General features: G+C 42.3%; 1 protein-coding gene across 1 annotated transcript in view; it reads right to left on the bottom strand.

The window, feature by feature from the left end:
* The window catches only part of Dhx40 (DEAH-box helicase 40), a 46,309-nt gene extending 39,495 nt beyond the window's left edge, over positions 1-6,814 (bottom strand). Inside the window, exons 1-5 of the mRNA XM_052758873.1 lie at positions 6,615-6,814; positions 5,652-5,819; positions 3,267-3,412; positions 874-993; positions 37-264 (exon numbers count right to left, since the gene is read on the bottom strand). Coding sequence (XP_052614833.1) covers positions 37-264; positions 874-993; positions 3,267-3,412; positions 5,652-5,819; positions 6,615-6,726 — 774 coding nt within the window. The 5' untranslated portion in view covers positions 6,727-6,814. The remainder of the gene's footprint in view (positions 1-36; positions 265-873; positions 994-3,266; positions 3,413-5,651; positions 5,820-6,614) is intronic.
* Positions 6,815-19,927: the final 13,113 nt, after the last annotated feature.

The raw sequence follows: 19,927 nt of genomic DNA, 5'->3' as shown, positions 1-19,927 counted from the left end.
ACACACACAAGACACAAAAAGATTGCTAAGTAATACCGCTTGAATATATGCAGTATTTTCTCTGTCTCGTGGGCCAATCAAATTGCAGAATTTCTCTCTGACTGGATAGAGCCTTCCAGGTATATCAAATATGGGGCAATTTCCAAAGAACGCAGAGAGCTTGGCTAGCTCCATAGTTGCTGACATCACCACCACCTTTAAATGTTCCTTCCTGTTAGGAGACTTATCCTGAAACAGCTTCTTCAGTAAACCAAATAAGATATCCTGAAAGGAAAATCTAGTAAGTCACAAATGCTAACATTTTATTATTTATTATTACTGTTCATTTTTATTTATTTATTTTTGAAATCAGGTCTCACTGTGTAGCTGTGGTTGGCTTAGAACTCACTAAGTAAAGCAGGCTGGCCTTCAACTCACAGAAATCTGCCTGCCTGTACCTCCTGAGTATGAGGAATACTAAGAGTGCTGGGCTTAAAGGAGTGCACCATATGCCCATTTTTATGTGATGTTGAGAATCATGCCCAGGGCTTGTACATGCTAGTCAGGCACTCTACCAACTGAAATACATCCCTAGCCCATCTAACCTATTTTATTTTTTGTTTGATGAGAAAAGTTCTCACTATGTAGCATGGGCTGGCCTAGAACTCTTTTGTAGACTGCGCTGGCCTCAAACTCTTAAGAGATCTGCTTACCTCTGCCTTCTGACTTCTGAGATTAAAGGCATATACCATCATGCCCAGCCATAACCAAGGAATTTCTATTTCAATAGATTAAAATGTAAGAGGAGGCAATTCTCAATACAGTAAAAAGTGACCCCAAACAAATGAACTTCTTGTTAATGATATTAAAAAAAAGAAAGAAAGAAATACTCACTGTAGTTAAAGTTCTTTCATGGGCTTCATCCAAAATAATGACACTGAATTTGTTAAGATTTGGATCGCCCAAAATATGTTTGAGTAAACATCCATCAGTCATGTATTTGATTGCTGTCTCCTGATGTTTGAAAGCAGAGTACATTAACTTGTAGCATCACAAAGCTTCACTAGGAGTCAACTAATTCCCCACCCCCAAATGCACAGATCAAACTACCAAGGTCTACATTAACAGGAACATAAAACTAACAAGGATGGTTAACTATAACCATGTCACCTATATAAATAGGAACTAAAAGAGTGTCCTGTGATAAAGCAAGTCACCAATAAGAAGCTACAAAGAGGTCTGTGGAATGTGGCAAGATAAACACTTACAGACAAGATATGGGGGCTACTTCAGGAGCAGTGCACGCATTCTCTAGCATGCACAAGGTCCTAGGTTCTATCCCCAGCATGGCAAACAAACTAAAAACACTTTGCTGACTTGGTTAAATCATCAAGTTTTCCATTGACTTCAAGAATACTGAGACACAGCACTGGATATGCTGGCTAGTTTTTGTCAACTTGATATAAACTATAGTCACCTGAGAAGAGGGAACCTCAACTGAGACACTGTCTCCAAAGATTAGCCTCTGGGAATGTCTACAGGGCATTTTCTTGATTAATGATTGATGTGGACAGTACCATCCTTGGACAGATGGTCCTAGGAGGCTGTATGAAAAAGCAAACTGAGCAAGCCATGGAAAGCAAGCCAGTCAACAGCACTCCATGGCCTCTACTTCTATTCCTGCATCTAGGTTCCTGCCTTGGTTTCCCTTAATGATGGTCTGTAACCTGTAAGCCAAATGAACTCTTTCCTCCCCAAATCAGTTTTGGTTGGTATTTTATCACCGTAATAAAAACAAAACTGATACACTGGATAGACTCTGGAAACAGCTAAGTGTGATAAGAGGCACAAAGTAAAACTACTGCGTTATTCCACTTAGATACTTTGACTAGGCATGTTCATAGAGAGATTAGAGCTACAAGTACTGACTACAGCTTCTGTTTGAGATTATAAAAAAGTTCTGAAAATAGCAGTGATAGTTAAACAACACTATAAACTGTGACTGTATCCAATGCTACCGAACTATACATGTAAAATGGTTAAAATGATAACATTTATCTTATGTACATTTTATTACTCCAACAAAACAGTTTAAATATGAATGCAACCAACACCAGATTTGAAGAGATGAACCAGGGGTTAAGAGCATTTGCTGTTCTTGCAGAGGACCCTATTTTGGTTCCCTGTACCCACATGTCTATTCATAACCATCTATTAACTCCAATTCCAGGAAATCTAATGCCCTCTTCTGGCCTTCTCAGGTATCAGGCATGCATGTGGCACAAAAACACCCATACACACAAAGTAGATTTTTTTAAGTAATAATTTTTTTAAAATGCAACCAACACATCAAGGAACTTATGATCAAAAAAAAAAAAGAGTATCTTAAGGAAAATAAACATTACCATCATTTGATAATGGATAAACTAGTTGAGGAAGGAGAAAATAGAGTATTAGGTGCCTAAGAGATAAAGCCTTAACAATATGCAACAAAAATTAATTCTAGGAGCTGAAGAAATGCCTTAGTGGTTAAGAACACTGGCTGCTTTTTTTCAGAGGAGTGGGATTCAGTTCCCAGCACCCCTAAGGTAGATCCCATTGGTAATGCTCATTCCAGACATCTGGCATCCTCTTCTGGACTCCTCAGGCACCAGGCATGTACATGGTGCACATACACCATACAGGTAGACAAACACTTACATTCATAAAAAGTAAAAAACAAGGCCGGGCGGTGGTGGCGCACGCCTTTAATCCCAGCACTCAGGAGGCAGAGCCAGGCGGATCTCTGTGAGTTCGAGGCCAGCCTGGTCTCCAAAGCAAGTTCCAGGAAAAGGCGCAAAGCTACACAGAGAAACCCTGTCTCGAAAAACCAAAAAAAAAAAAAAAAAAAAAAAAAAAAGTAAAAAACAAAACTTACTCTTTGTGGATTCTGAGGATTGAATTCAGGTCTCATGCTTGTAAGGCAGGTTCTTTACCAACTGAGCTATCTTCCCAGACCATACCTCACCCCACCCTACCCCCACTCCCTTAAAATTCATTCATTTATTTATTTGAAGGAGCTAGATTTTTATGAAGGAGCTAGCCTACTTTGGGAATTCCAGGGCAGTGAGAGACCTTGTGTTGAAAACAAACAACAAAACAGACACATGGCACTTGAGGGACAACACTCAAAGTTATCCTCTGACCTCCACACATATGTACATACACAAGATCACAGAGGGACAAACGTAAGGGCTAGGGATCTAAGTTTACAGTACTTTAAATGGGTACCAGTGAAACGTCTGTACCTTGGAGCTGCAGTCATCAAAACGAACTTGGTATCCTACTTTAGATCCCAAAGTGCATTTCATCTCTTCAGCAACCCTCTGAGCAACTGATATGGCAGCTACTTTTCGAGGCTGAGTCACACCAATCATACCATGTTGTGAAAATCCTACCAAAACCAGAAACAGAAACACATACAATTAGTTAGCAATGGTTTCCTCCTAGGAACTAAAATTAAAATTGTTCCTGGTCAATCAATATAAAGAGTATGTTTCCAAAAGAAAATCCTCCAAATTAGCAACATACGGTAGTACACTTGCAGATATACTACAAAGAAATCTAACTATTAATTTAAAATAGAAATGCACATCCAGGGACCAGAAAGACGGTTCAGCAGGTAAACACACTTACCTGATGACCTGAGTTTCATCACACATCCCACAGCAGCAGGACAGCACTGACTCCCTAAAGTCATCCTGTGACCTCCACATGCACATTGTCACACATGTGTCTATACACAACTGATAGCATATCAAAGGAAATTACTTAAAAAAATACACATCCACAGCCATTCTAAAAGTAAAAACGCTAATTAGGTTTCAGGTTTTTATTTTTCAGCTTTTAAAAACATTTGAAGAATAAGCCAAGGACTCTGTGGGTTTGTTTATTTGCTTTACTTTTTGACAAGATCTCATGATGCTGTCATAGTGGCCTCACACTCCTAAGCTCTACCGATCTTCTTGACCCCACCTCCCAAGCAGCTGGTACTATAGGCGTAAACACTGCACCTGGCGTAAGAACTGTAAAACTGAAATCCAAGAACCTTCACACACTTCCTACTTTTCTATGCCACAGAAGGAAAAGCGGATTTAAATATACCACCCTTCCATAAATCTCTGTAGGTATTTTAACCAGTTTAATATCTATGAAAATGGAGATGCAACGTATCGCGGGCAGGACTTTTTTCTTAAAAACATGTAAAATAATGGTATACCTTAGCAGATGTCAAACTAGGTTTGATGCGGCAGATTAGGTTAATATAAGGGCCAGGCATGATGAAGGCCAGCATGAACAGCATATGGAGGCCATTCTCAAAAAAAAAATTAAGTTTTAAAAGCTTTGTTTTTATGTATAGTATGTGTATATTTCTGTATTTGAATGTGCACATTCAGGTCCCCAGGAGCCCAGAAGAGGCTGCCACATACCCCAGAGATAAGAGTTACAGGCGGTTGTGAACTGCCCAATGTGGGTGCTGGGAACACAAGTCTGGTCCTCTAAAAAAAGGAGCTGAGCCATCTCTCCAGCCCCCAAAATTAATTTTTATTTTAATATCAGTTATATCCAAAATTATTTTGCTCCTTTCCAACCTTATGACAGAGAATGTTGTCATAATGGCAAGACACTTTATTGGTAATTTGTTAGCTTGATGCTGATAGAATCTGAGAATATTCACCTGATAAAGCTCTGGAGGAAGAATTAAAAAAAAAAAAAAAAGAAGTCAGCAACAGAGATCAACTATCTCTTCCCTTCCCAATTGTTTCAGTTCTCACTGGCTAACAAGATAACTTTATTCTAAGAAGAAAATTAGCATCTACCTGCTATCCTTTTTTTTCTTCCTCACCATATAACCATAGCAGGCCTGGAACTCACTATGTAAACTACGTCAGCCTCAAAATTCAGAGATGCCCCTGCCTCTAACAAGTACTGGGATCAAAAGTGTGTATTACCACACCCAGCCTTCTTCTATTATTACATGTTGTTGTTTGTTTTTTACTTTTTGGGGGGCCCACCATTCAGCTCTCAAATAAATCAAACACAGAGGCTTATTCTTACTTATGAACGCTGAGTCTTGGCTTAGTGTCTAGCCAGCTTTCCTTAACTTATCCTGTCTACCTTTTTGCCTCTGGGCTTTTCCGGTTCTCTTACTCCTGTAAGTCTTACTCTTACTCCGTGGCTGGCTGTGTAGCTGGGTGGCTGACCCCTGGAGCCCTCCTCCTCTGGCTGCTAGATCTCTCCATTCCCATATTTCTCCCTCTCTATATTTTCTCTGCCTGTCAGCCCTGCCTATCCTCTCTCCTGCCTTGCTATTGGCCATTCAGTTCTTTATTAGGCTATCAGGTGTTCTACACAGGTACAGTAACACAGCTTCAGAGTTAAAAAATGCAGCATAAACGAAAGTAACACACCTTAAAATATTCTACTACAAGTATAGTAATTAAAAATGAAAAAAAAAAAAAGTCACCAACAATTCCTGGGCCTGAAATAAAGCAAAGGGGACATAGGGAGGGGGGGGAAATGGGCAGTAAAGCCAAAATGGGCATTTATACACTACTGCAGCTTTACTAGACCTTAAAGAAGGTTTCTTTTGTTTCTTTCCTACTTCCAGTTGTATCCAAGAATAAAATTACCTGCTTCATAAAGGTATTTAGGGAGTTGAGTTGTTTTACCACTTCCTGTATTTCCGGTAACAATGAGGAACGGACTGTCCCTCACAGCTTGAATGAGCTTTTTCCTTTGCTTTTGAATAGGGAAAGTTGGAGTTGTCCCTCCCTCCTGCGATGTGCATCCTTTCTCTTCTGTAGCAACACAAAAAACAATTGTGCAGTTAAAGTCCTGTGAAGATCCCCGACAACGTCTCAGGACTGAGAGAAGCAAAGCAAAGGAAACACACAACTGGAAAGATCAGTTCATGACTTTTCAGTTAAGTCACCAACGTGGAAGTTTATAAACTCAGAGTAACTTTTTGGTAAAAATCAAACAACTTCAACGTTGTTGATGTGTAACTCAATGCACTTGACAAAGTCAGTCTAGCACTAGGCAACCTATCTGCATGCATACCTACATAGAAGCACAAAACTCAGTTTTATTAGACAATAGCCCAAAAACCTGAACACAGCGCAACAACTCTCAGAAGGATAAGGAGCCACCTGTATTTGCTTCTGATTCACGGTTCAAGTTAGGTCCCTGTTCAGAGTGACTGATATCCCAGAAGGCCAAGTGGTGGGTAACCATGGAAACTGGCTCCTGGAAACGGGCTCCCTTCATACCGTACCCAAAGGCAGGCTGGCGGCCCGGCGAAGGGGAGGGGGATGAACGGGTAGAGAACAAAGGCTTTATGAGGCTGTGGAAGGGCAGAAGGCGTTTGGGCGTCCGGGTCCACCTTCTTACCCCCCGGCGAGGTCTTCGCCCAACTTGAGTTTGGGACCGCCCCCCTCTAAGCCCAAGTGCTCATTGGACGCAAAGTTCGCCTTCAGGCTTGAAAGACCAAGAGAACGTCTGAGCCCGCTCCCCATCTCCGCTGCCACCCAGAAATGTACTTTTCGCCCCGCCAACAACTCCCGCCAGCTGCCACGGCGTCCCGCGGACCGCACCTCTGTCAGCGATGCGAACAGCTGACGGCCGCTCTTCCTGGAGCTCTCTCGGCCGTTCGCCCTCCTCCTGCCGCCTTGGCGCCCTGCCCGCGACGGCGGGAAACCGGGACATAGACCCGGTCCGGAGAGGAGGCGAGCACGTCCACCGAGCTGAGGAGATGGGAGGGGACAGGCGAGGGCGCGCCCTGATGACGTACGAGTGTTTACTTCCGCGCGTGCGACTGGCAGCTCGGGGAGGAGGAGCGGCTCGATGACGTGGCGGCGGCCGCTTGGACGCCCCGAAGCCCCACCCCCAGGGGCGTCCCGCCCACTGCCACGTGCCAGCGCCAGAGCCGCGAAGCCACGCCGGAACGCCTGCGGGCTGGGTCACTCTTTCCTTCTTCTTTTGAATTCCAGGGTGAAATAAGGCAGGGCGACACCTCTCTAGGTGCCACACCGTCACCACAGTCTCCTCTATCCGCACATACACTATTTGAAATGACCCTTTCCCAGGAGCTGCCGCCAGCCTACACTGTGACCTTGGGCAACTCTCTACCCTGTCTCCCTGTCAAGACACATAGTTACTGAGTTTCCATCCAACTTCTAGTTCTGTAGTTTTCAAAACTTAGATTCTCGTGCTGTTTCAATTCCTTCAAGGAACTCTGCATTTACAATTTATTTGCATGTTTTCCATACCCTCCAAGTCGCCGCGAAGGCCAACAAGAGCCAGACTTTAAGAACACTATCATTCATTGTACACCCAGCAGGTTGCGGTGACTCAAGGTGGGCAATCAAGATTTAGTGAGGATAGATGAATAAATAACGTCTGTTTTAGAAATAAGCTGACTTTTAATGGAAGTGTATTCCTTAGGAAACAGAACTGCTGAAAATTCTACAGATACACAATGTCTGAGGTGGTGTGTGTGTGTGTGTGTGTGTGTGTGTGTGTGTGTGTGTGTGTGTGTGTGTGTGTGTTTAAGAAAAGGAACTCGCGGGGCGGTGGTGGCGCACGCCTTTAATCCCAGCACTCGGGAGGCAAAGCCAGGCGGATCTCTGTGAGTTCGAGGCCAGCCTGGGCTACCAAGTGAGTTCCAGGAAAGGCGCAAAACTACAGAGAAACCCTGTCTCGAAAAACCAAAAAAAAAAAAAAAAAGAAAGAAAGAAAAGGAACTCGGGTGGGCTGGGGGGAAGAGGAGGGGGGGCGGGAGGGGGAGAAGAAAGGAATCCGTGGCTGATATGTAGAACTGAATTGTATTGTAAAATAAAATAAAAAAAAATTTTTTTAAAAGAAAAGGAACTTTGGGGACTTGGTGTATAGTTAGTTCAGTGGTAGAGTGCTTACCTACTGTATGGGAGGCCTCGGTGTTCAATCCCCAGTACCACGCACAGACTTGACAAAGTTGAGTTTGGTGGTTTGCACCCATGGCCCAGCACCTGGGAGGCTGAGGCACGAGAATTGCTGAGTTCCAGGCCACCGTTAGGGTATAGAATGAGACCCTGTCCCAGAGAAGGAGGAGGTGGATGAATGGGAGAGGGAGAAAGAAGGGAAGGGGAGGGGAGAGGAAGAAAGGTGAAGGGAAGAAAAGGAAGGAGAGATGGTCTTGGACCAGTCCTTCAGTTAAAATACCTGCTGATCCTCTAAGTAGAGTCGATTGTAACAAAACATGAAGAAAACTGCCTCTTACGCTAAAAAAAAAAAACAAAACAAGATCGCCATGTAGCCCAGGCTAACCTGATCTTCCTGCCTCAGCTACCCAATTGCTGTAATTACAAGTAAGTGTCATCATGTCTGTCTGCTTCTTGCATTTTTCAGTAGTTCCTGCTGTTCAAATTAATCAAATTTTACAGGAAAGCAACAGAAATCTACCACTTCACCTATGAACCCAACTCTTTGACCAAGCTGAAAAAGATGTAAGGTTATTAGAAGCTAAGACTTTGCATTAAAGTGTACATGTATCAACTCCTTTTCAACGGAACTGATCAGCAACTCCTAAAATGCAAGTTTGTCAGATTTCGAATGATAGCAAATTAGGTGTAACCATCTAACAGCTTGGGTACTCCAGCAATAGCCCTGGTGATGAGAAAACATCTTGGGTTTGTCCAAAGCATTACAGCCATCTCTGAACCTTCTGATTTCTGTTGGGAATTCAAACTATTATGTCAGAAAAGAGCAAAATACACAATTGTCTTAAGTCTATGAAGACATTGGTGACCTCAGTATCTCAGTACAGGAACAGCTATTTCACAAAGTTCCTTTCCAAGAAAATAAGCAGAATCATTTCAAACCAATAATGGTTACCATTTACAAAGCAATTTGTAATTAAATGTTTAAGACAAAATAGTCTTTCTTTTTTCTTTTTTCTGGGGGGAGGGGAGGCAAGATCTCACTATATACTACTATATAGCCCTGGATGGCCTGGAACTCAATATGTAGATCAGGTTAGCCTTGAACTCACAGAGGTTTGCCTGCCCAGAGTGATGGGATTAGAGGTTACTACTCTCTGGTTTTCACATGTGAGAAAGAAACTTCCAAAACTTTCTGTTGGTGACAAGGAAAGAGAGATAAGAAAGCTGGGATTCAAAATCATACTCATAATACAACACTAGAGTGAGAAATGAAATTACCTAGATGAGGCATGTTCTTCTAATGTTTGTAACTCTTATAGAATTGACTTTATGCACTCAAGTAAAATATCTAGAATAAAACTGGAAGCCAAGAATGAAGGAAAATTAAAACAAAGATCCCAAATGGTAACTCCGTTCTTTTCACAGCCAAGGCCAAGTAAAATGTTACCATTAATGACCTAGGGCTATTCCTAATGGAAAGGTTATTGCTTTACCATCGAGCTTACAAATTACAATAGCAAACAAAACACAAACACAGAGTGAAGATGGAAAATGTGTGGGCTGAATGTTGGAAGAAAGGTCTGCATCCCAACAACACTGAATCTATAGGTCTAGTTGCCTTTGAGTCAGGAGAAAGATCAAAAGAAGGGGAACTAAAGAATAAAAGTATGGATTGCACCTTGCTGCCATTGCTTCAGTGAGCAATCTTTCAAAACGTTCTTGATTGCAAGCAATCTATTTCTGCGCATTGAGGGCTCCATTGTAAAGACTTACAAAAATGCGGTAACATGATTGCATCATCTTCAGGGAAGAAAGGGGAATATAGGACTCCTGCTAGGATGGTCAAAGGGCCCTCCAATTATTACCCACTAGAGTGCATAGTGAGTAAAAGCACTTTTGCACACTTACCACCTACCCCCCCACACACGTTGCACCGGCTCACACACTTAATAACAAATAATAAAATATTTTAAAGTATAAGTAATACACGAAGCAAAAATATCATGTATGTTATTTCTGTAATAACAAGCAGAGTTAAAAACACCATACAAAGCCGGGTGGTGGTAGCGCACACCTTTAATACCAGCACTCGGGAGGCAGAGCCAGGTGGATCTCTGTGAGTTCGAGGCCAGCCTGGGCTACAGAGTGAGTTCCAGGAAAGGCGCAAAGCTACACAGAGAAACCCTGTCTTGAAAAACCAAAAAAAAAAAAAAAAAAAAAAAGTAAAAAACCCAGACAAACGGTGACGTGTAGAAACCCAGTAATGGTGTCTCGTGGCTCATAGAAAGAATGAACAATAGTATCAAAATACATGGATTTTTTTTAACTCACTAATTTTATTAAAACAAGGATTGTTTTGGTCATGTAAAGAAAAGCAGACAGAATCTGTGCTGTACGTGGATGAAAAGTGAATTAGAGCACAGACTGAAAGTGTACTTACTGAGTGTGTTGATCACTGGTAAGAATGAATGAAGGTGAGTGAAAGGAAGAGAGAAAATAGATGATGAAAGATGCCACTAACACAGTGTGCATGTGATGCTTAGGAAAAGGCTTGAGTGGGGCATGGTGACACACGCCTTTAATTCCAGCTCTTGGAGACAGAGGCAGGGGGATCTCTGTGAGTTTGAGGCCAGCTTGGTCTTCAAATCAAGTTCCAAGTCAACCAGAACCACATAGTGAGACCCCCTCAAAAAGTAAAGACATGGTTAATGAAATTACTTGAGATATAGAGAGTATGTTTAGGAGCATTGAAACAGGCACCAAAGAAGTCGCATTTTAAGATCTGTCAAGATTGGTATTATAAATTTACATTTGGGTCAAGTTTCAATCCTTAAATATCAAATTGATTCTCTGTATTTCTCTTTCCCTTCTTTTTTCTTTTTCTTTTTATTATTAAGAGATTTTCTATTCATTTTACATACCAACCACAGATCCCCCTCTCCTCCCTCCTCCCGACCGCCAGCCTTCTCCCACAACCCCACACCCACCCCTATCCTCCAGCCCCTGTTCCCACCTCCTCCAAGGCAAGGTCTCCCAAGGGGAGTCAGCAGAGCCTGACTTGGTTCTGCTGAGGCAGGTCCAAGTCCTTTCCCCCTGCACCACGGCTGTGCAAGGTGTCCCACCATAGGCACTGGGCTCCAAAAAGTCTGCTCATGCACCAGGGATGGATCCCAATCCCACGGCCTGGGGGCTCCCTAAACAGTTCAAGCTAAACAACTGTCTCGCCTATCCAGAGGGCCTATCCGGTTGGAGCCCCTCTTTTCTCATTTGGCTGGTAAAGTGATGGTCTTCCTCCCCAAATCTCACCAAGGCAAAAACAAAGATCCAGGGTATCCCTGAGCAAAGGGCTCAGGCCGAGCCTCCTGTGTTTGCTTACTTCTCTCTGATAGAAACATCTGGGGCTTGGGAGAAAGCAAAGAGAGGGAGCTGTAATGAGGCAAGGATTGGCAGAAAGGATCAAGAACTCTCAAGTGGGCTAGCAAAGGAATGTTTGCTGTTGTTAGAAAAGATCTAATGGAAGGGATTCGAGAAAACAAGCCATCCTTAGATATAGATCTCTTCTCCCTTAAAAGTCATCAGGGGGTCAGCAAGGTGGCTCAGCCGCTGGGGTCATAGTATTGAGAGGACATATTGTCAAAGAGACATTCTGAGGAGCACAATGGCACTATAACCATAGGGAAGCTCTTTGTAACTAGCAACAAATGAACGAAGATTTGGAACTTGAGAAAATTCTAGCAAATGCTAGAGAAAGCTTCAAAACAGAGCAAAATACAAAGGTACTACTAGCTCAAAATACTATTAAGTAAGGAATTTTGAGAAAGATGAAAAATTAATATTTTATCTCTAGCTATGGTCTCTGTAAATCTTGCAGTTGCCTGAAGGTGGCAAGCTGGGTTTGAGAAACTTCAGCAGCAACATTATTTAAAAGAAAAATTAAACAATATTATTTCTCTAAAACGAAACAACTTTTAAATATGGATTATAAAATTGAAAAAGTGGAAAAATTGAAGAGTTGAATTTTAAAATTTTAAAAGTTTTTTTTGAGACAAAGTCTGACAAGATAGCCTAGCTTGACCTCGAACTCACAGAGATCCACCTGCCTCTGCCTCCTGAGTGCTGGGATTAAAGGCATGTACCACCTGCTCTGTATTATTTACATTTTATACATATTTAATATATGCATATTTAGTGGTGCAACTACTTTTCTTTTCTTTTCTTTTTTTCTTTTGGTTTTTTTCAAGACAGGGTTTCTCTGTGTAGCTTTGGAGCCTGTCTTGGAACTCGCTCTGTAGACCAGGCTGGCCTCGAACTCATAAAGATCCACCTTCCTCTGCCTCCCGAGTGCTGGGATTAAATGTGTGCGCCACCACCACCCAGGGCAACTACTTTTCATTTTAATATTTTAATTTGTATTGTCCTTCTTGACTTTTCAATTATAGTGTAATTTCTTCGTAGGAGAAACAGGGGGCTGACAAGTATTTCTTACCATTAAAATCTATGCCCAGCATTATTAAAAGTCTTGTATTGAATGATCAGGTTTATTAAGATTTAATTGGAAAATATCATTTTAACAAGTAATTTTGTGATTTGTGTCATGTATATATAGTTGTATGGCCAATGCCATCAATAGATATAAAACGGAAACTGCCTAGATGGCTCAGCAGATAAAGGCACTTGCCACCAAGCCCAACAACCTGAGTTCTATCCCTGGAACCCACATAGTGGAAGGAGAGAACCATCCCTCTCAGGATGACCTCTGACCTTCACCCCTTTGGTGGCATGTGTACACCCACAGACATATACACCTACACACAATAAACAAATATTTTTTTAAAAAATACAAAATAGTTTCATCATTTTCTTGATTGATACTTTAATTTTAATTTTATTTATTTGCTTATTTTTATTTTTTTATTTTTTTGGTTTTTTTGAGACAGGGTTTCTCTGTGTAGTTTTGTGCCTTTCCTGGAACTCACTTTGTAGACCAGGCTGGCCTCGAACTCACAGAGATCCGCCTGCCTCTGCCTCCCAAGTGCTGGGGTTAAAGGCGTGCGCCACCACCGCCGGGCTAATTTTATTTTTAATTGTGTCTGTGTTTATGTGTGTATGTGTGTGTGGGTTTGTGTGTGGATCTGTGTGTGGGTCTGTGTGTGGGTCTGTGTGTGGGTCTGTGTGTCTGTGTCTGTGTGTCTGTGTATGTGTATGTGTATGTGTGGGTCTGTGTGTCTGTGTGTGTGTGTCTCTGTGTGTGTTTGTGTGTGGGTCTGTGTGTCTGTGTGTGTGTCTGTGTGTGTGGGTCTGTGTGTCTGTGTGTGTTTGTGTGTGGGTCTGTGTGCCTGTGTGTGTGTCTGTGTGTCTGTGTCTGTGTGGGTCTGTGTGTGGGTCTGTGTGTGTGTGTGTGTGTGTGTGTGTGTGTGTGGGTCTGTGTGTCTGTGTGTGTGTGTGGGTCTGTGTGTCTGTGTGTGTGTCTGTGTGTCTGTGTCTGTGTGGGTCTGTGTGTGGGTCTGTGTGTGTGTGTGTGTGTGTGGGTCTGTGTGTCTGTGTGTGTTTGTGTGTGGGTCTGTGTGTCTGTGTGTGTGTCTGTGTGTGTGTCTGTGTGGGTCTGTGTGTCTGTGTGTGTCTGTGTGTGTTTGTGTGTGGGTCTGTGTGTCTGTGTGTGTGTGTCTGTGTGTGTGTCTGTGTGTGTCTGTGTGTGTGTGTGTGTGTGTCTGTGTGTGTGTGTCTGTGTGGGTCTGTGTGTGGATCTGTGTGTCTCTGTGTGTGGGGGGGGTCTGTGTGTGTGGGTCTGTGTGTCTGTGTGTGTTTGTGTGTGGGTCTGTGTGTCTGTGTGTGTGTCTGTGTGTCTGTGTCTGTGTGGGTCTGTGTGTGGGTCTGTGTGTCTGTGTGTGTGTCTGTGTGTGTCTGTGTGTGTCTGTGTGTGGGTCTGTGTGTCTGTGTATGTGTGGGTCTGTATGTCTGTGTGTGTGTCTGTGTGTGTCTGTGTGTGTTTGTGTGTGGGTCTGTGTGTCTGTGTGTGTGTGTCTGTGTGTGTGTCTGTGTGTGTTTGTGTGTGTGTCTGTGTGTCTGTGTGTGTGTCTGTGTGTGTCTGTGTGTGTGTGGGTCTGTGTGTCTGTGTGTCTGTGTGTGTGTCTGTGTGTGGGTATGCACACATGAAAGAGTACAGGTGTCCGAGGAGAACAGAGTCTGATTTTAAGACATGTCACTTCAGAGGACCCACTAAGGACCACCAGGCCACAGGCATGCCACTCTGCTGCAGAGACATATTTGACCCTGAGACTCCCCATGATTTTGAGGACTCCCGTCTTCTCAACATCATCAGCTCACAAATCCTTCTAAACAACTGCATCCAGTGGATTTTGAGCAAGAGCAGGGCCAAGAGGGGAGAAATGCAAACATTTACATTCACTCAAAAGGAAATACAGCACTCAAAAGGAAATACAGCACTCAAAAGGAAGGAACTTCTTATTTAAGCTAAAAAGGACTGTTACCTTAAATTGACAAGTTTGTTTGGTTTTTCCTTCTCATTATACAGCAAGAGGGAAACTTGCAAGTAAAATGGGGTCTATCTAAGAAAATAAAAAGCAGTATTTTCTTTGCATATTGGAATTATAATGTGGGTAAATTTCTGAGCCACTATACATATACATGTGTGGGGGCACCAGGGTGTGTGAGTGCTTATACACATTTGTGTGCACACAATAAAGCCCCAAGGACAGCCTCTGGTGTCTTTCCTTAGGTACTGTCCTTTTTTTTTTTGAGACAGGGTTTCTCACTGCCCAGGAACTTACCAAGCAGACTAGGCTGGCAGGCTAAAAAGTGTGTGTGTGTGTGTGTGTGTGTGTGTGTGTAGGTATGTGTAGGTGCTCCAAGGCACCACTATGACTGGGTATTTTCCCATGGGTTCAGAGGCACTCACTCTGGTCTTCCAAGCACTTTACTGAGCTAGCCTCAGCCATACACATTTTTACAGGATTATTATTCCTGGTTTTCCCCTCCTGACGTTAATACTCTTCCTTAATTTGCATATATTACTTCTCTTTTGAAATTAACTATGGTCCACGTTGTATTCACCACAGAGACTCCAGACATGTATTCTGCCACGCATTCTGGAAATGGCCGATGTAAAGCACATGCAAGAGCCAGTAAAATTAAGAAAAGATTCCTTTCTTTGTCCTGACAAGAAAATGCCTACCCTGCCATTCTGTGCCCCCTTGCTTCCTTCTCCTTCCCTCTGCTTTAGACGCACTTACAATTAGGACCGTATAAAGCCATGGGCACTGTGATCATTCCTTACCACCGGGGCCGTTCCCCCGGGAGTGCGGAACATTTAATAAGCCTGTCCAGCGTCTAATAAGAAAGGAGAGACACGTGGCAGATCATGATAATGATTTTGTGTCTTTATGAAAAGATGAAAGAAAAGCCTGACCTTGCATAATAATAATCACTTTGTTATTCAGAGAACTTAACTGGCATCTCATGAATTTTAATGTGCCATCCATTTTCTCACGACTTCTCCCACAGTGCTCTGTGAGCCTTTGCAGGGCTTTATTCCCTTATCTCTTGCTTGCTTTCCTTCGGGGAGGTGAGTATCCTACCTAAGCCAGAAGACCTCAGGGTATTGCCTTTGTGTTGGACTGGTCAGCAAACTGGTCCACGTGAACGTTAAATAACCCAGAGCCGTCACACTGGGCACCAACAGGCTTTGTACTTGTTCTGCCTCAGTGTGGTTTGCTTGATTTTGTTAAGTTTATCACAAAAATACCTGGAACATCCTGTGATCATAAATCTGTGCCTCTTCATGAAATCATAATTAGTGGCATTCATGAAGGTAGAAGATTTTGCTCAGTCTTCTCCAAGTTCTGGAGCATATGTGGTCTTTCTCCTTCCTCGTTCTTCAGTGTGCACAATTCATTCTGAAATTCAGTTTTGCATCATGTATGGACAGCATAATAAAATTACATAAAACCCAACTCCATTTTCGGCTATTTAAGGACATAGACTGATGCTTATTTATCTTTGTGTTCAATGAAGTATCTTAGTCAAGAATTTCCAAACAGAAAGTCCTCATAAGACTTTGCATCAAATTAAGAGTAATCTTTTGAGCTGGGTGTAGTGGCATATGCCTTTAATCCCAGCACTTGGGAGACATAGGCAGGTGGATCTCTGTGAGTTCAAGAATAGCAGACTGATCTACATAGTGAAATCCAGGACAGACAGAGCTATAGAGTGAGACCCTGTCTTGAAAAACAAAAAGACAAAATAAAACAAACAAGTTATCTTTCCCAAAAAACAAACCAGTGATTGTCATGGACTGCAGGTGGGTGGTGGGGACTGACTTCAAAGAAATAGAGGGGATTCCACAACATCGAACTATGTTCTCCGTATCTTGACTGTGGTGGGTACTGTGTATAAATGTCAAAGAATTATACATTTAAAACGCGTGAATTTTATTACATGTAAATTATACCCCAATAATACCAACCAAAGAAGGCCCCATGATGAAAACAAATGTTCCTTATAGAGACTAACTGGCAACAAATGTTGTTAACAACAGACTGGCATGTTCATTTTATGAATGATAATACCAGGAAAAGTGTGGAGCTAGAAGAAGATTAGAAATGATTTTGTGGGCTGGAGAGATGGCTCAGAGGTTAAGAACACTGCTTGCCCTTCCAAAGGTCCTGAGTTCAATTCCCAGCAACCACATGGTGGCTCACAACCATCTGTAATGAGATCTGGTGCCCTCTTCTGGCCTGCAGGGATACGTGCAGACAGAACACTGTATATGTAATAAATAAATAAATCTTTTAAAAAAAAAAAAAAAAGAAAAGAAATGATTTTGTATTCCATAAGGCAATACCCTCAACATTGGTTAAGTTGATTGATTTCAGAAACACAGCCAGTCCCAACAAGAACGTTCAGGGTTAATTTTGAGATTTAAAAAAATGAAAAGAGAGAGAGAGGTCCTTTTTTTCTTGCCTTGCTCTGTTTTTTACTCTCATGTCAAAGCTGACCTAACAAGAGACCTGACCTTGCATGACTGGATGAACGCTCCTCCTTAGATTTCCGTGTGGATGCCTGTCTCACTCCATTGAGCTCCTTGCTCAGGCCTCCTTCACAAAGGGGGCTTTCCTGAGCATGGTTATTTAGACAGCAACTGTCTGTCCCCTCCTTTTGATTTTTGTTGAAATTGTTGATTATCATCTCATATTATTTTATAGTTGTCAATGATTTAAACTCTTTTGGAGGAAGGGTGAGCAGCTAAGAGAAGGTATAGTGTAGTGCTTGCCTAGCACTTGCAAAGCCCTGCGTTCAGTCCCTAGCAAGGAAGGAAGGACAGCCAAAAGAAAGAAGGCTGGTAGGACAGATCAGCGGGTGAGAGCATTTCCTATATAAGCGTGAGGACCTCAGCTTGAATCCCCAGCACCCGTAAAAAAAAATTAGTCGCCGGGCAGTGGTGGCGCACGTCTTTAATCCCAGCACTCGGGAGGCAGAGCCAGGCGGATCTCTGTGAGTTCGAGGCCAGCCTGGTCTCCAAAGCGAGTTCCAGGAAAGGCGCAAAGCTACACAGAGAAACCCTGTCTCGAAAAACCAAAAAAAAAAAAAAAAAAAAAATTAGTCACGGTTATGTACCCATGCCTGTAACCCCAGGGATGGGGTAAGTGGGACACAGGAAGGTCTCTAAAGGTTACACACACAAAAATAAAAATTAAAAGGAAGGAAGGAAGAAGAAAAAAAAGGAGAAAGGAGAAAAGACCATCCATGGGAAAAGGCCCATATGTCTTCTTCACTGTGTTGGTTTTTGTGGTAGTCAGGTCTCCAGTACAATAGCAAAGCCCCTAAGATTAACAACTTACAAAGAAAAAGATTATAGCAGTCTTGCTCTTAAAAGAAATAATAAAAATTTTGAGCTAGGCAGTAGTGGTGTACTCCTTTAATCCCAGCACTTGGGAGGGAGAGGCAAGTGGATTTCTGGGAGTTCGGGGCCAGCCTGGTCTACAGAGTAGCTTCCAGGACAGCCAGGACTATATAGAGAGACCCTGACTCAAAAAGAAATTCATTTTCAATACTGAGGATTAGACCTAGATCCTCACATGTAGTAGCCAATCTCTCTATACACAGCCTGAGGAAAGTTATTTGGATCAGAGCTTTGGCTCCGTTGCTTTAGGCATGCAGTGAAGCATCACATCAGGTGGGAACACGTGGCAGAGAACAGAGAGCAAAAGTGGGAATAAATAGGTGGCTGGGTGTCATTTTTAACTAAGTTGTTAAAGACTCGGGAGTCAGATGGGGTGAAAATCTGCTAGTTCAGAGAAGCTGAATCACAGCTAGCTGACCTTCCTTTTTGGCTAGATACCCAGCAAGAGCACATCTCTCCACCATCCCAAACCAAAAAATAAAATAAATAATGCCTAGTCCCTCCCTACTCCATCCTGTGTATCTCTCTATCTGTCTTCCTGGCTCCTCCATCTCTCAATGGGTAATTCCTGTCAACTAGTTGTTGGCTCCACCCCCGAGCCAAGATTGATTTTATTAACACAGTCTTCATGTTTCACAGTGTGATCAAATATCCTGCAACTTCCCCCCTTTTGTCTAAATAAAAAAATGAAAGATTTTAACTCTAACACTGTAAAGCTATATACAATAAGAATGTTTATCGGGTAAGAATTAAATTCACAATGTCCAGACCATTTGTATTTGGCAAATTCAGGGAAAATACTATCTAGTCTAGCCTATCTACTATCTAGCCGATCTTTTGTTTTGTTTTGTTTTTGTTTTTCGAGACAGGGTTTCTCTGTGTAGCTTTGCGCCTTTCCTGAATCTCATTCTGTAGACCAGGCTGGCCTCGAACTCACAAAGATCCGCCTGCCTCTGCCTCTCTTGATGAGTCCGAAGTTTTATACCTAAACCAATTTCTATCATAGCATATATTACCAGCCTAAAAATATCCATGCCGGGCGGTGGTGGCGCACGCCTTTAATCCCAGCACTCGGGAGGCAGAGCCAGGCGGATCTCTGTGAGTTCGAGACCAGCCTGGGCTACCAAGTGAGTTCCAGGAAAGGCGCAAAGCTACACAGAGAAACCCTGTCTCGAAAAACCAAAAAAAAAAAAAAAAAAATATCCTTATAGACCTTAAGACATTTTTTTTAGATAAACAACTTAAGCTTTTATGTATTTTAACCTTTTCAACTTTACATCTCTTTTGTAAGTTTCTTTTCTGAATTTGGTAACAAAGAAAATGGTTTAACTATCTCATCGTCAACCTCTATGAGAGACCCAAGAAAGTTAAAATATTACCTGAGTAAAAAGGAATTGCAGAGCCAGCAACTTCCAAAACCATAGAAATGACAGAGAGGTAGCTGGCTGTCTGGACAGTCACCCAAGGTTCCTCTGCGATGTTGAGGCATCCATCTTCAGCCTACAGACCTAGAATATCTGACAGACTTTTCTGTGAAGCAGGAATTTTGAAGGACTGGCCTACCCTGTCTTGGCAAAGTTTGGCAGTTCACTTCCTTTGTGTCTTGCTCATCCAATTTGGACAGAATACTGTCAGCAGTTGAGGCAAAGGCAGTTTCTTGCCCAATGGCTTTGTCACATTGAAAGCAAACTCCATATGGAGGTTCTTCAATTTCTATCATCTTCTCTGAAGTACATTGATACTGCCAGGAGCAGACACATCTCACTGTCATAAAAAGCCTTATGTTATTAAAACATTTTAAATGCCATATTCTGTAGATCTCTGAAGAATTTGAAGAACATCTATCTATCTAAAATATATCTCTGTTTAACCTTGAAAATATACCTAACATGACTACGTTTGATTGTTGTAGATGACTAACTACTAACCTACATTTCTTAATTATCCTAAACAATTTGTAATAATAGCCTTTAAGGACTAGAACTTTTCATTACATTTTGCTGCAAGCCACAGGAATATGTAGTGGAATTCAGCTACTATGACAAATGCTACTACTTAGAATGTCAAA

This window comes from Peromyscus californicus, unplaced genomic scaffold (assembly GCF_007827085.1).
Source record: "Peromyscus californicus insignis strain IS unplaced genomic scaffold, ASM782708v3 Scaffold_3__1_contigs__length_106647218, whole genome shotgun sequence".
In the NCBI taxonomy this organism is placed as follows: Eukaryota; Metazoa; Chordata; class Mammalia; order Rodentia; family Cricetidae; genus Peromyscus; species Peromyscus californicus.
This window is presented reverse-complemented; position numbering and strand designations above follow the sequence as displayed.